This window comes from Electrona antarctica (genome assembly GCF_951216825.1).
Source record: "Electrona antarctica genome assembly, chromosome: 7".
NCBI classification, from domain to species: Eukaryota; Metazoa; Chordata; class Actinopteri; order Myctophiformes; family Myctophidae; genus Electrona; species Electrona antarctica.
Genome location: NC_136812.1, coordinates 21,826,019 through 21,841,794, shown reverse-complemented (window position 1 = coordinate 21,841,794; position 15,776 = coordinate 21,826,019). Strand labels below are relative to the sequence as shown.

Sequence of the window (15,776 nt, the reverse complement as noted above, 5' to 3'; positions counted from 1 at the left end):
AGTACACTTTTCAGTTTGCAGTCTTCACACACAGGCACATACACAGATCTCCATGTGGGACACCGGCTGACAGTAAAAACGGTTGCTATGGCAATGTATATCATTAGGTTCCCAAGTTGCATGGTTCCCAAGTAGGCCGGTGGACGACTGTGACGGGCACGTACAGGTCTAGTACGTTTAATGGAAGGTTGTAAGCGAATGGAATAAGGGTAACTGTGGGATAGGAATAGATCAGCAGTTCTGAACCTTGTTTGAGCTCTTGACCACCCATATATTTCACTTAAATAATTCTTGATATAATTTGTTGCACGTAGTATTGTGCAACACATTAAATCAAGCGCTTAACAGTCATTATTTAAGGTCCAACACCATGCCAATTAATTCAAACATTATCTGACATTTGATAGACATGAAATGTTATTTAAACCTATTTAATTCATAAGTAAAGGAAAACATAGTTGAGGCCAGGTATGTTGAAGAAGAAAGGTATGTTGTCATGTTGATGAACATAGAGGCTAATAGCACACAGAAGAACATTACAAGGTGGTGGTTGAGTAAGCCTTGCCGAGCCATGAAGACGGTTTCTGTAGTGTGAGGCAGCTTGATGTACATGTACACCCCCTGGACATGATGCTAGTATGTCACAGGGACTTTCCCCCAATCCAACCCTTGATGCTGAGTGCTAAGTGTGCCAAAGAGTCTTTGGTATGACCCGGCCGGGGATCGAACCCCGACCTCCCAGTCCCAGGGCGGACAAAAGAAAAAACACCTAGCTGGTCGTGGTTGAGTATAGTTTTGAGTAGGACAAAAAACAAAACAAAAACATGGTGACTGCCTCTGCAGCATCAGGGCAGTCTTAACTCATTGACCTGCACATCCCATCCTGGCTGTACGCCCAGACATCCTCTCCAGGTACAGACTGGCACCAACCAAAGGTCTTGGATGTATTGTACAGGTTATGAGGAACATAATTGATGTGAGAGAGACAGATAAGATACTGCATGATCAATAAAACTATAAAGAATATTGTTTTTTACAGAAGCCATCAGTGATTTGTTTAATTACTGTTAATCCATCCAATGCAAAGAATATAATAAGTATGTTTAACTTTGGGAGTTTGCCGTTCAAGTCACCATTTTCTTTTGGGAGGAGAGCTCTACCATCTACTATAAAATTGAGAAAACATGCCACCATGGGCAGACATTGACATAGGCAGGGACTGACAGACGTTTTCCATTTCTTCCATTTACATCTCCGCATGCTAGTGTTTCATGCATGCAGTTGTGAACTTGGTCACAGGCTGGTCACATCAAGTGTGAGATCCATATTGAAGCCATGTCGTTTCTATGTGGATCCCACGAGCCACATAATTTCTTACTTTTAAGCTTCTGTATATCATCGCTGTCGGGCAGAAACCAGCTTTCCCCATTTTTCAACTTTAAAAAATAAAATCATTGCTACTGAACACCCTTTACGTCTGAGCTCACATTGAACTCATTCACATGTGGTGCAAGGTCTCAAAAGGTGAGAACAGCATATTCAGCATGCAGTTCCAAGTCTTTTTCATTAGGCATCTGTGACAAAGGTAATAGGACAAAGGTTTGCACAGGAAGCCGCTCAGTCTATAAAGTGGAACATTGCCTTCATAGGAGGATGTTATCTATAAGTTATCTATAAAATGATTTAAAAAAATACATCCTCTGACCTCCCCCTTGAAATATAATTGTATTTTCTTATCTTCATGCGCCACTGCTAATTACAGCAGGAACCAATCTCTAATTAGCAGAGTGCTACTACAGAGAACATGAACTGCATGAACCCAGTTAGATGAAATCTAGTCTGAACCTTTGAACCTATATCTGAAGCACTTCTAATCATGATGAGAGGTGATAGTTCTAAATATACTTTGTAATGCTTTTACACCACAATACCACTGTACGTTCCTTCATAACTATAAGCCTAGAGGAGGGGTCTTCCAACTGGGACAAATCCACCTGGGGTCTCTCTCAATTTCAATTCAATTCAAAGGAGCTTTATTGGCATGAGAAAACATACGTTTACATTGCCAAAGCAGAAGTGGAACAAGACAATCAAAATAAAACAATGTATTTACAAATAAATATTGGATATAAATAGGAATTAAATGGTGTAGGTAACAGAGCTGTGTTACATTAGCACTTTAGGTAATACTATCTTGTGAAACTATAAAAAAGACACAATGGTTTGTATTCCTTAAGGTGCTTGTATTCCATTTGACATCCTTCTCCTGTCACAGCAGCTCACAAATCTCGCTGCTGTGTTTGCACATTGTTGTACTTCACCCAACAGATATGGGAGTTTTTTTGTCATTAGTCATGTTTTCAAACTCTCTTTGGCTGATTGTAATCCGTGGAAAGTATATGACTCTGATGTCTTGGTACAGTGGGCAGACGGTTAGGAAGTGTAGCTCAGTCTCTACCTCGTTTTGTGTGCAGTGGGTGCACAGTCTGTCTTCTCTTGGGAGCCAGGTCTGCTTATGGCGCCCTTTCTCAATCGCAAGACTGTGTTCAGAGTCTATATCCAGTTAATGTTTTCCTGAGGGGACATCTTTCCAGGTTTTCACTGTGTGTGAGGGCCTTTTTGTGGAGCGTGTCTGGTTCACTTTCCTTCTCTCTCTCTCTCTCTCAGCGGTTTTCAACCTTTTTCATATCAAGGCCCATTATTTATTCAGCATTTGAGCCACGGACCACCATCTGATGAGATTTAGCCTCTCAGACCCAAAACGTAGAATATTTTGTCCACAATTCCATGCTGTATTGATGTTGGTACCATAGGATAGAAGAATAACAATTATTCTATATTATCTAATTGTGTAGACGTCTTGTAAATTAAATAATGCAGATGTTTAATGTTAGATGTTTAATAATAGCGTAAAATGAAACAAAATGGACCCCTTGAACAGCAGTTAATTTGGTTCATTTTACGCTCTCAAGAGTTAAAGATCTAATAAGGGCTCATTTGGTTACCAACTCTCCATCAATTAGCTGGGGACCACCTGCAACCTCCTCAAGGACCACTGGTTGAAAACCACTGCTCTAGATTCTAGAAGACCAACGTGTGGGTCAGCACTCGGCACCTAGTCTCGCGTAGCCAGACAACTATTACACAACCTCCGAATGCTATATAGTCTGGAACTACACCTCCCGAAATCTGAAATATATTATTTTCTGCTAAGCAACAAGCTATATACAGTATGCTTAGATGATTTCTATTTATATTAGAGCACTGGTGTTGGATGGCAAGGAAAACAATTGTTTTCCTTGCCATCCAACACCAGTGCTCTATTTAGGTTTTATCGTCCTCATGCCTTTGCTAGTACTATTTTGTTCCTGTAAAACTAATCATTTTGACAGTGTTAGTTTACTGTTGTTTATATAACACCAGGTATACTTGTGTTTAATTTTATGGAGCACTAACAGCTACTGTATACAACATACACATCATTTTGCAGGCTGTGATGCAGCTCAGCTACATTGGTCCGAGATTAGTGGGTTAGCCAGCTTGCTTGCTCATCATGGGCAATACAACATTCTGTAGCAGTAAAGCTAAACAATGTACTGTAAAACTAATCACTCAGATTTACAACATTTCATCTAATGACAAAAGTCAAAATCATATCAAATAGAGGTTAGTTGGTCAAAAGCAAAAGTTAATATATATATATATATTTATTTATTTTTGTCTCTCGGGGCACCACATCCTTTTTTGTGTATAAGATCAGTTCAAACTGGTGGGATAAATCAGTAATATTTGTTGATCTGATCTGTGCTGGAAATGGGCCATGCTGTTCCGTGTCAACAACCTGCCGCTAAAAGTAGATAATCACCTTGATGCTCAAGATGGAGACAGATGGACAGAGAGAGAGGTGATACCATTACATGTTGGCAAATGTAGTTGTTTTCTTCACATCCAACACCAGTGTTCTGTTACATTCAGGTTTTCTTCCTCATGCGCATGAGGAAGAAAACCTACCTAGTCACATACGGGAAGGCGCCTGTGTCCTCATGCCTTCCCGTATGTGACTTGTCAACACATACAGCTGATTTCACCCACCAGCTTGCATCTCCGGTTATTTCTCAACTCTCTGAAATGCACATAATGTTAAGAGTGGGCAGAAAAAATCATGACTACTATTTTGCAGGCTCTAAGAGAACGATGACCCCATTTCACCCATTCAACGCTTTCAGACTAGGTTTGTGATTGATGCATATACAATGGTGCAACACGCTTTTGGTTAATGAGTGGCTCAGAAAGAAAACCTGCAAACAATACACATTCCATGCTCTTTTGAGGTACTTTCTCAGAGGCAAATATTGGACGTTTTACTCCTCTACAATTATTTAAAACCTTCAGTTACCCTATTTGCCCTATTTTATACTTCAGCTATTTGAAAATAGCAATAGCTAGCTCACCTCTAACCTTTTGGGGATTCAAAGAGAGAGATGACGTCATTTTGTAGTCCTACGTTACGTCCGGGTCCAAGTGACACCAGCTCCCGTCCGTAGAAAATATATGATGTGGAGTCAATAAAGACTAGGCCTATTATTATCATTATTATTGAAGGTGGTAACAGTCCATTTGCTCAGTACAGTATTTCGGGGGCATATTTAGAATGTGTGCAGGGTTGAGTATTGAATCTAGTTTGCATTAATGAGGATTTAGTTGACACAATGAAATAAAATGGCGATAGTATTCAGTGTGGGGCAGACTGCCTGTCACAGCCAGATTTGGGAGACCAGTAGCTTTGTTGTTAGTCACATTTATCTGATCGATCCCGGGCATCAGCAAGTTACATCAGCAAGTTAACTTATATGACATATCTTGTCACCTTGACGATTATTTGAATTTGATACATGCACTTCACTTAGGTCACATTCTCACTGGAAGACGACTTTAGTCCTCTTGCACTTCACGGCACGTAGAGCCAAACATAGCAACCAGGTCTCTCCATCTGGGTCTGTCTGTTGTGGGAAAGGTGTTGCGCTTGTGCCAAAGTCACATTACATGCTTTAAGGTCCTGGGCTAAATGTCTGAATTCTGTGTGTGGGAGCAGAAGGGCATAACTAGATTAATACTTTATACAGTGCCTCAAACTAACATGAAACTGACACTGACCGTGATGCTGAAATGATACTGACATTGAAATGATACCGACCACGATACTGACACTGACCATGAAATATAAATGATACGGACACTGAAATGATACCGACCATGATACTGACACTGACCATGAAATTGAAATGATACGGACACTGAAATGATACTGACATGATACTGGACTGATATACTGATCTTGATACTAACTACAGACCATGATACTGACCATGATGGTGACATGATACTGACCATGATGCTGACCATGATGCTGCTATGATACTGACACAATACTGAAATGATACTGACATGATACTGGACTGATATACTGACCTTGATACTAACTACAGACCATGATACTGACCATGTTGGTGACATTATTCTGACATGATGCTGACAATGATGCTGCTATGATACTGACCATGATACCGACATGATACTGATGATGGTGACATGGTACTGACCAAGATGCTAGAGAAAGAATAGAACTGGCACATCCACTGGACGGTAAGTGTAGGACCAACAGTGGATAAGGCTATATAAAAAATAGTCTGCACACTGTAACTTTGTAAAGCTCCCAGTCAAGGCTTTATTATAAATTAACATTGCTTGTCTGACTGTTAGCTGCTCTTTATAGATGAAATGGGGCTGGTGATGTCGTGCAGACGGGTGAAGTGTGAAATCCGTGGCGCCAGGTTTTATGTGGCTCAAATTTGACCGCTGTCAAAACAGGAATTAATCCTGCCTGACAGTTTACTGGAAGAAGAATGATCAACTGGTTTGACAGGATTGTGTGTGTGTGTGTGTGTGTGTGTGTGTGTGTGTGTGTGTGTGTGTGTGTGTGTGTGTGTGTGTGTGTGTGTATACGCATGCGTGCGTGCTTGCATGCAAGCGTGCAAATGTGTGTTGGACAGGTCTGTAGGCTTAAGAATGTGATAAGAGTCAATGTCAGTAATGTGTTAAGTTAACATGATATCTCTTTCCTCATATTGTTAGCACGGGTGATGCTTGTTGTTGCAGTCACAGTTATGATAAATGGTTCTGCAGGGATTAAAGAGACAAGGGAGGTAATGTAAGTGGGCATCCGAGAGAGAGAGAGTCTGCTTAGAACACGGTGTGTGTGTGTGTGTGTGTGTGTGTGTGTGTGTGTGTGTGTGTGTGTGTGTGTGTGTGTGTGTGTGCTCGCCTGAACATGCACGTGTGTGCAATTGGAGTCTGCGAATGGATCATGGGGGCTAAATATATTTAAAAGATATAGCCGGTAAAAATATATAAAATCCCCCAAAAAAGCCTCAAAACATTATTCTTGCTACTTTTGAACTTTAAGTATTTGGTTGTTTTTTTTGTCATTCTTATTTATTTAACCAGCCCAATGGCAATTTGACCGACATGGTGGCAGGCATTACTATAAAGGGAAATGACCACATCAGACAGCAACAGAGACCAGTAGAAACAGCTGTAGAGGTGAAAGTAAAGGAAAATATATTCATATTTACAGTAGTTATAGAATATTCACATTCATACAGGTTCCACAATGCAAACATAATTATTATTTCTGGTAATCGGTAAGGTTTTTCAATAAATCTCAATAAAGACTTTTTATTTAGTACCAAAATAGGCAGTTAGAGCGGGGATAAATATTATATGTTAATATATAGATCCATCTGTGTGTACAATAGAGTCTTTGCATCAGTGCTACTGTAGCAGACAGTGGCTTGGGCCCCTGGCTTAAGGCCGACATATGCTTCGTCGAAATGTTTTGTGACGTCGCTCAACACTTTTCTGCCAAAGCATAAATAAGCCTTCACTGACATACAGCCAGGGACATACAGAGTCACTAGTTCTGTCATCATCTGACAACACCACTTTATCTATTCATTCCGGGAAGCCTTTGCTCACAAACATAGAATATTCTGTAAAGCTTAGAATCTACTTCCGAGTCCAGAACTATTTAGCTGAAAGAACCCGTCGTCTGCATGTCGCTGGTCTCCAGTCAGGTTGGAAGAGCTGCCAGGGGAGGGTGGAGACAGGAAGTGGACGGCGGAAGTAGCGAGGGCCCATACAATGTCCGGGTTACCAAAAGCAATCGAGCATGTCAAACTATAAGCTTAATGTGGACAAAGATTGTCTCAATGATGTGAAGAATGTCCTTGAATGTGTCATTCATGCTAGCAAGGCAAAAGGTGAGTCTCTCTCCAGTCTGACACCCGCAACTCCTACACCTAATGACCCCACAGATGCCTTATTCATTCATTCATTCAACTCTGGCACACCAGCATGATGGACAACCACATTACCAGTTGATATAACTTAAAACGTTGTCGTTGATTGGGGTGAGTTTCTGACAGAGAAATGAGAGTAGCGGACCGTGACACATGCCCATAGGAATACTAAGATGCTAGCCACGTTTTTGACACTGTCACACCAAGATGCTTCTAGACAGCTGGCCCCGTTCTGTAAGTGGGACACTATAATAATGATGATGATGATGATGATGACAGTGAAGAAGATAATACAGAGCTTCTTGTTGTGCTGGAGAGCTGAAACTAATACCACACTATGAACCTGGAGAGAGATGGAGGAGTGGGATGGAGGGTTAGGGAGGAGGACAGGCCAACATGTTGAAGGAAGGTAGAAGTCTGTGGGATAGAGTCACAGCCCAGCATTTGGGTAACCCATTTTCTTAAATCCGATTCGTACTTCGTCGGGCGACGGTGTCGCGTGTTGAATAGCCAAGTTCAACGACGTACTGTACAAGCCGGCATACAAGCTCACAACGCGTTGCGGATGCGACTGATTTTCGCCACCACGGCCATGAAGTGCGCCGCCGTCGCGCAACGTAGCATGAATTAGGCTTTAAGCTTTGCATGGGGGACCCAGACAGAAAACATCTACCTATCTATAAATGTACCAAGTCTCTGTCTGTCTGTGTGTAATCCACGGAACTCAAATTCGACACACGCGTTCCACACCACCACAGGGAGTGCAGTGCCAGGTGTCGAGTCGGTCTGATCCACGTCCAGAACCGCCCCAAAAAGGCCTCTGCCTTGCTCTGGACAGGGCCCCTGCCCAGGGTCCATATATGGAGCTGGCCTGCTCTGACATCATTCTGACGTCTGCATAGACTCCATATTGGGCATGCCTGACGAAGAACTCCATATATGGGCATAAAAGGGACAAAAACATAATATCTGGGTGGGGCGTGTAGAGGCCCCACGGACACCGCTCTAGTGTAATAAACTATAAGTCTAGCACTGAACAACTGTAGAGGTATCCAGTCTATGTAGGGTTGCCCAAAATGAGGCAGGGAGATCAACAAATATCCTCTGTTCAAGTTGTTTCTGGTTGGTGGAGTCAAAGGATATTCTTCTGGCTGTTTGTATTTTGATGCAGCCTGATTCATTAATCAAGGTTTTATTGAGAATTTCTGCTCGTTACATGACACGGTAACGGGCATTCCTGAAACAAAACCCAAAATGCTAGTAATAATCTGTGCTACATTTCCCAACTGCAGTTGTACTATAGCTTTGCTTTGGCTCTCGGTAATTGATATCTGGGCATCCTGTTGGCTTTACCACATATCTATAGCCTACTGACTGTCTGTGGGGGAGGGGTGGACAATGACAGAGAGAGAGAGAGAGGGGGGGGGGGGGGGGGGGAGATCTAAAAGGAGTGATGATGCAATGAGAAGAGGAGGGAAATCAAGATTTTTGTCCCAATAACATGCTCTTAAAGCTACAGCGTGCAAAAGTCTGCCTCTTGGTGACATTATTATTGTTACAAACCCATACATGAATGCATTACCCTTCGTTAAAATGACAACAACGACAATAATCATAACAAAGAAACAAAATCAGATAATGGTGCATGTTTCCTCGATTTTGAACCACTACCTTAAACATTAAGGAACTGAGCCGTAGAAAGAATCCACCAATAGGCTGCTTGACAGACATTAGTGCCTCCCATTCCAGGAAGTAGCAGTCCGAGATAGTCCCAGCCTTGTTTGAGTGTGTGTGCTTGTGTAGGTACTTGTGCGTGGGAATGTGTGTGTGAATGTTTGTGGGCATGTGTGAGTGCGACAGAGAATGTCAGTTGCGTCAGTTGAATGGCAAATTTGAAGGAATCAGAAAAGCCAGTGATGAAAGAGTACCGTATTACATGTGTATGTGCGTGTGTGTGCCTGTGTGTGTGCCTGTGTGTGTGTGTGTGTGTGTGTGTGTGTGTGTGCCTGTGTGTGTGTGTGTGTGTGTGTGTGTACGTGTGTATGCATGTGCACGCAAGCCGCTCAAAGACGCTCCTTTGTGGGAACCCAGATGTAGGGTCCAGACTGCTCCTCAACAATCTGCTTCACCTGTGAATACACCTCCTCCAGAGAGGAGCCCTGGACCATAGCTACACGGAAAGACAGACAGACAGACAGACAGACAGACAGACAGACAGACAGACAGACAGACAGACAGACAGACAGACAGACAGACAGGATATAGACAGGGGAGTGAGAAACAGCAGGGGAGGAAGAGAGAGAGGAAATAGACAGTAAGTTATCATGTGGGTAAAGATCACTACCTGGCATTTATAATAATAGTAATTATTCCTAGAGTTAGTGCAACATAATACTTGATTAATAATGATTCAATCTGATCAATGTCATACTATCAATCATTTTAAGATTTAGACAGAGGGGTCACCCGACAGCTAAATGGTTAGGATGTGTATTACGTGGACTCTAATGACTATAGTGACTCCCTAGTTTGACTCCAGGGCTAGGATAGCCCTAGAATGGCTGTGATATTATGTCACAGCCAAGTGACATAATACAGCTAAGTTTTAGCGCTGAGTGTGTACCGACCTGATAATTAATTGCTGCAACTTGGGGTCAGCTATTGTCCTCTGGTTTCATATACATTTCAAAGTTATGCCATAAAAACGTGTTTAGTAAAATACCTCCACTTTTCCACGAGCTTCACACAGAGCACATTCTCCTACCCAAAGGGACCTGGAATTATTGACGTCCTTTGGGGAGCACATACGTATGAGGCACACAATTGACAGGTTCGTTGCAAATCGTGCATGGGGAATTAATCACCCGTTTCCTTCCAGTACCTTCAAATGGATATGAAACTAGAGGACAATAGCTGACCCCAAGTAACAGGAATTCATTATCGGGTGAGTACACACACAGCGCTACAACGTTGAATGCCACCGCTGTGACTCAGTGACACAGGAGGGCATGTGGGGTGATGTATGGCTGACTGTATGGATTACATGAAATTAATGTACAATCACAATGCCATGAAGTTGCCCCATCAGTGTTTCTTTCTTTCTTTGTCCTTTTTTTTCTCTCTCTCTGTTATATGTGTTATGGTTGCACTAAACGAACTTTCGTTATGTCTCATACAGTGACAATAAAAGTCTTATCTTATCTTTAGGGGTAGGGCCAGGCAGACCATTTTCTGTATGTCACTCTCTCTCCAAGTTTCCTGACTTTCTCTCGCTGACTATCAATACATTATGCAAAATGATGTTGCATTCAAATGGTGGACATCTCCTTTTAGAACTGAAAACCTCTTCTTCAGAATATTTCCCTTTCATTTGAAGCTCTAAGCTCATTTAAAGATATATTCATATATCACTTTTTTTGTTTTGTTGTGATAATCCTCCCTACTATAGAGTGTGCTGACCATATAAGGAGTTCCTCCCTATCCCCAGTGAACCCCTGGGGTCAAAAAACCATAGGTTTCCGTTTTTGGCTAGGTGGCCCAGCCTTCATCCAATCAGGATAGAGAGGGGCCTTGCGCCAATCATGATCGAGCAGGGGCGGGCCTTGGTGTGCGTGCTGTTGGCCTGTTGCGTCCCCCCCCACTGTAGTGCGTGCATGTGCACAACTTGTTACCGGGGAAGACCAGGTTTTTTTCCAAATCACCCGCATCACTGAATGCTCCTTTAAGAGTCAAGCGACCTGCAACATCATATGCCTTACTACTAAAAATATCTTGTTTATTTATTTCACTACATTGACACAAATGGACCAAAGATTGTGTGAGATGAAATGCAGTTCCAACTGAGTCTTCTGACTCAGATATTATCTTTGGCGCCACTCAGTGGACTCTGTGTATACATATGCACTGTAACTTAACCCAACCATTCATTCGTGTTTGTCAGTTTTAGGGCATATAATCCAAAAACGCTGCCATCTGCACTTGCAATCATTTCTACATTTGTGTGCATTTAACTATCAAATCAGAGGGCTCGGTAAAGTCTCAATACCGGGCGTGCATGTGTGTGTGTGTGTGTGTGTGTGCGCGTGTGTGTGAGTGTGCTTGCATGTGAGACTAACCAGTGAAGGAATCTGTGAACTGTTGCTCCAGTTTGACAGCTCTGTCGTAGGTCTTCCTTCCCTGCTCCTCAGAAACACGTTTGTTCATCTCTCTGGAGTGAGCAAGAGAGAGAGAGAGAGACACAGACAGGCAGACAGACACAGACAGACAGACAGACAGACAGACAGACAGACAGACAGACAGACAGACAGACAGACAGACAGACAGACAGACAGACAGACAGACAGACAGACAGATGTTACTTTCATGATGTTATTACGTTACACACAGCAGGGTACTGTACTGTCTATTACCTAGTACACAGCAATCATTCTCAACATGTGGGCCAGAGCGGGGTCAACTAGTGAGCCGGGGGCGGGGCCCACTAGTGGACCGCGAGGATACTGAGTTTAATGATAATATAACGTTGAAATAAAATGAAAAATATTTCATGGTATCGTTTCTTTAAAAAAATGTGTTAATTAGGAGCTTAACTAACTATGTTAGTCCTACTGATCCAAGATGGGACACAATTGATTGATTGATCATTAAAATCTGCGCTCTGAAAATGCCATGCCGAGTTAAGTGATCATTTGTGTGACCAGGGGTCTGATCCAGAACCACTAGCCCTACAGGATGTTTTAAATGTACTGTTACTTACAGGATGTTGTCAACGCTGCGTGGTTTGATGAAGATAGCGATGGGATGGAGGCCTGCCATCTGGAGACGTTTTATAGCATTCCCTGACACGTCCAGTATGCAGTGTTTTCCCTGCATGGACACACAGACAAGACATCACACTTTGAATGCGGAAGAAAGAGGACCTTTTAATGCAAATCGAAGGCACGGACATACACAGATGCGTTTCGGCGTGGCTCAGTGATGAAGACACCGAAACGCGCCCATGCCTTCAATTTGCATCAACCCATTAAGACCTGAGGCTGATTCTACAAATGCCTTCTACTGTAAATCAGTAGTTCTCACAGTTTCAAGATCTTTCCAAAATGTGGAAAAATAGCAGATATACAAGCGCGTGGCTTGGCACGAAGTGGCACGCTGTGAGCTTGTACATTTGCTATTAACGCTAAAATCTGACATTTCTAAATCTAAAACAGTTCCCGGTTTTAATGAGATAAAAAAGTCAGAGAGACATTGCAAGAATCACATTTTCTTTTCACATACTAACTAACAAACCCACTTAGTTAGAAGACTAAATTACTGAACTGAAATTGAAAACAAAACTTCAAAGCAAAAATAACTAGTATGAGTGTTTCTCTCACCTTGTCAGCGACCTCTTTAACAGACTGTATGCTGGTCCCATACAGGTGACTGTTGTACTGTCCAGCCTCTATGAACTTGTGTTCTTGGATGTCTCCCTCCATGTGCTCCCTGGAGGACATGAAGTGGTAGTCTCTACCATCCACCTCATAGTCCCGCCGTGGCCGCGTTGTATCTACACGCGCGCACACACGCACGCACGCACACACGCACGCACGCACGCACGCACGCACACACACACACACACACACACACACACACACACACACACACACACACACACACACACACACACACACACACACACACACACACACACACACACACACACACACACACACACACACTTGTATTACTATACTCGTGAGGTCATCAAAAGTTTAGGACAGCATTGAAAATTGCAATTGCATTTCTTGTGTCCTTCTGACTCCTTCATAGGAAGCACTGAATTACATTTACTTGGGGATGCATAACAGTACACGTCACCCATTTAAAGATTTCTCATCTTGTCTTCACAAATAGTGGCGGGAACAGATCGCTATTTGGAAAATGGATTATTTGAAACGTAGCCAACTCACGTGGGACACAGGAGCCAAACTTTTCAGGAAACTCAGAGATGAGGTCATCGTTTATTCGATCTTTCATTGGTCCCAGGATGATGACAGGCCGCGTGTAGCTCACTAGATACACACACGCAAGCAGGTGCACACACACACACACACACACACACACACACACACACACACACACACACACACACACACACACACACACACACACACACACACACACACACACACACACACACACACACACACACACACACACACACACACACACACACACATTAATTACATTCAGAATACTCAGTTGGTGTCATACACACTTGAATTGATGAATTACAAATACATAAAACATATACCAATCAACAACTGGTGTCTAGTTACAATCAAATAAGCACTACTTGTCACAAAAGCCTTTTGTTAATGCTGTAATAGAGAAGAACATGAGAAAAACATGGAAATTACCCTTGATTGACCGGAATAGCGGAATCTTTCAGGGCTCTATACTAGCGACCTTTCAGTTTTTAGCTCTACATCAAATATCTGCTGTGAAAATAGCCGACCGACACGTGTTGAGCTTGTAGATCTGCTATTTTCTGCTTGAGTTCAGTTCAGTCAGGGGTCAGTAATGTCACTGACCTTCTTGTTGTGTGACAGGCTGGTAGGTCAGGAAGACCTCCTCTCCTCCGGCTGATTGGATGAGATTAGAGAGATCAAGGACAGATTTAGAGTCACAGAGATCAGAATGAATGACACTGTACTACCCTGTAAAACCCCCAGCAGTGTTGCTTGCATTGCTTTGGCAGGAGTCGCGGGACGCCATTTTAAAGTCGCCACACGTACGTTGCTTAACACCTACACTACAGGTCACACAATGGGCCAGTGATATGCATCTAGGGTCATTCCTATGTTGATGCACGCTGGTGTTAGCCTGGCTAATAAGCCAGACCGAATCAGCCGTTGGCAAAAGAAAATTGCCTGCCGGCGGATAGTGTTGTGTGATATTAGTCTGGCTTATTAGCCAGGCTACGCTGGTGTGACACTCGGCACTCAGCAGCCTTTGTAAGCTTTGTTGAGGCGCGAAATGAAGAGTTGATTGTCAAATCGATGCATGTGCGTGCTCCTGAAAAATCTCGGGGGTGGTACTGCATGCAATGATGAACAATGCAACACTGACCCCAAGTGTTCATTTATTCTGTGTAGAAATGTAACCGGTGCAGACTCTAGGCTAGAATTATGAATGGATACAGTCATGAACACCAAGGGGTTTACTGGGTACACAGTGCACACTGTAACACTGATTAGCTCACAAATAGATTCAAAATGTCATTCAGAGGTACAAGGTGATTTGAATGAAACGTTAATTCACATTCTCATTTTTAGTGCTAAATAAATACAAAATATCAGTTTTCATCCAAGCATTCAGACGGTTTGTTAAGTTCATCATGTTTTGTTGTCTGTTAAGAGAAAGAGAGTCACAGAAGGTAGGTAGAAGACATAGCTCGCACTCACACACACACACACACACACACACACACACACACACACACACACACACACACACACACACACACACACACACACACACACACACACACACACACACACCCCCCCACACACACACACACACACACACACACACACACGTGCATGCACACACGCACCCACACAGACGCATACAATACTATAAATGAATATACTACCAAAACACACACATTCACATGCACATACTCAGATTTCCAAGTAAAGCATGCATGTTTGCACACACACACACACACACACACACACACACACACACACACACACACACACGTGTACACACATGCATGTGACACGCCCCCACCACACAGAAATATATAGGATGAACCAGGACAAGCAAATGAGACAAGGAAGGGAATGAGAGAGCATGAGAGAGAGAGCGAGAGAGAGAGAGAGAGAGAGAGAGAGACAGAGAGAGAGACAGAGACACAGAGAGAGAGGGAGAGAGAGAGAGAGAGAGAGAGAGAGAGAGAGAGAGAGAGAGAGAGAGAGAGAGAGAGACATAAAAAGGCGATAGGATAGGGGATCTAGACTTACGGGAACTACTCTCACTATCGCTGGCGTTAGAGGTTACCAGCTCTGGAAGGACAAAACAGGGTAGGGTCAGCAACACACACGCACGCACGCACAGTCGCACACACACACGCGCACACTTTCTCTCTCTCTTTAACAGACACACAAACATACCCCATTTAAACAGAGACCACCACAGGGATGACTTGGTGGGATTAATACGCCATAAACACTGTCCAGTATTTGGCCCGCCATTTAGTTCCATTTCATACTGTAGCTGTCAGGCAGATCAACCTTGTATGTCCAAAAAAACTTTACTTGTCTGGTAATCTCTCAAGAACAGATTCCGAGCTGTGCTACTGAATCTGTCAGCAGGGGCATGCAGAACGTGTATACATTGTTGATAGTGGGAATGAAAACACAAGCGCCC

General features: G+C 43.0%; 1 protein-coding gene across 1 annotated transcript in view; it reads right to left on the bottom strand.

Moving 5' to 3' along the window:
* Window positions 1-8,351: 8,351 nt before the first annotated feature.
* Window positions 8,352-15,776, bottom strand: part of LOC306926641 (disks large homolog 4-like) — a 144,580-nt gene continuing 137,155 nt past the window's right edge. The window contains exons 18-24 of the mRNA XM_079506012.1: window positions 15,371-15,412; window positions 13,934-13,984; window positions 13,310-13,411; window positions 12,734-12,906; window positions 12,115-12,224; window positions 11,474-11,565; window positions 8,352-9,528 (exon numbers count right to left, since the gene is read on the bottom strand). Coding sequence (XP_079362138.1) covers window positions 9,422-9,528; window positions 11,474-11,565; window positions 12,115-12,224; window positions 12,734-12,906; window positions 13,310-13,411; window positions 13,934-13,984; window positions 15,371-15,412 — 677 coding nt within the window. The 3' untranslated portion in view covers window positions 8,352-9,421. The remainder of the gene's footprint in view (window positions 9,529-11,473; window positions 11,566-12,114; window positions 12,225-12,733; window positions 12,907-13,309; window positions 13,412-13,933; window positions 13,985-15,370; window positions 15,413-15,776) is intronic.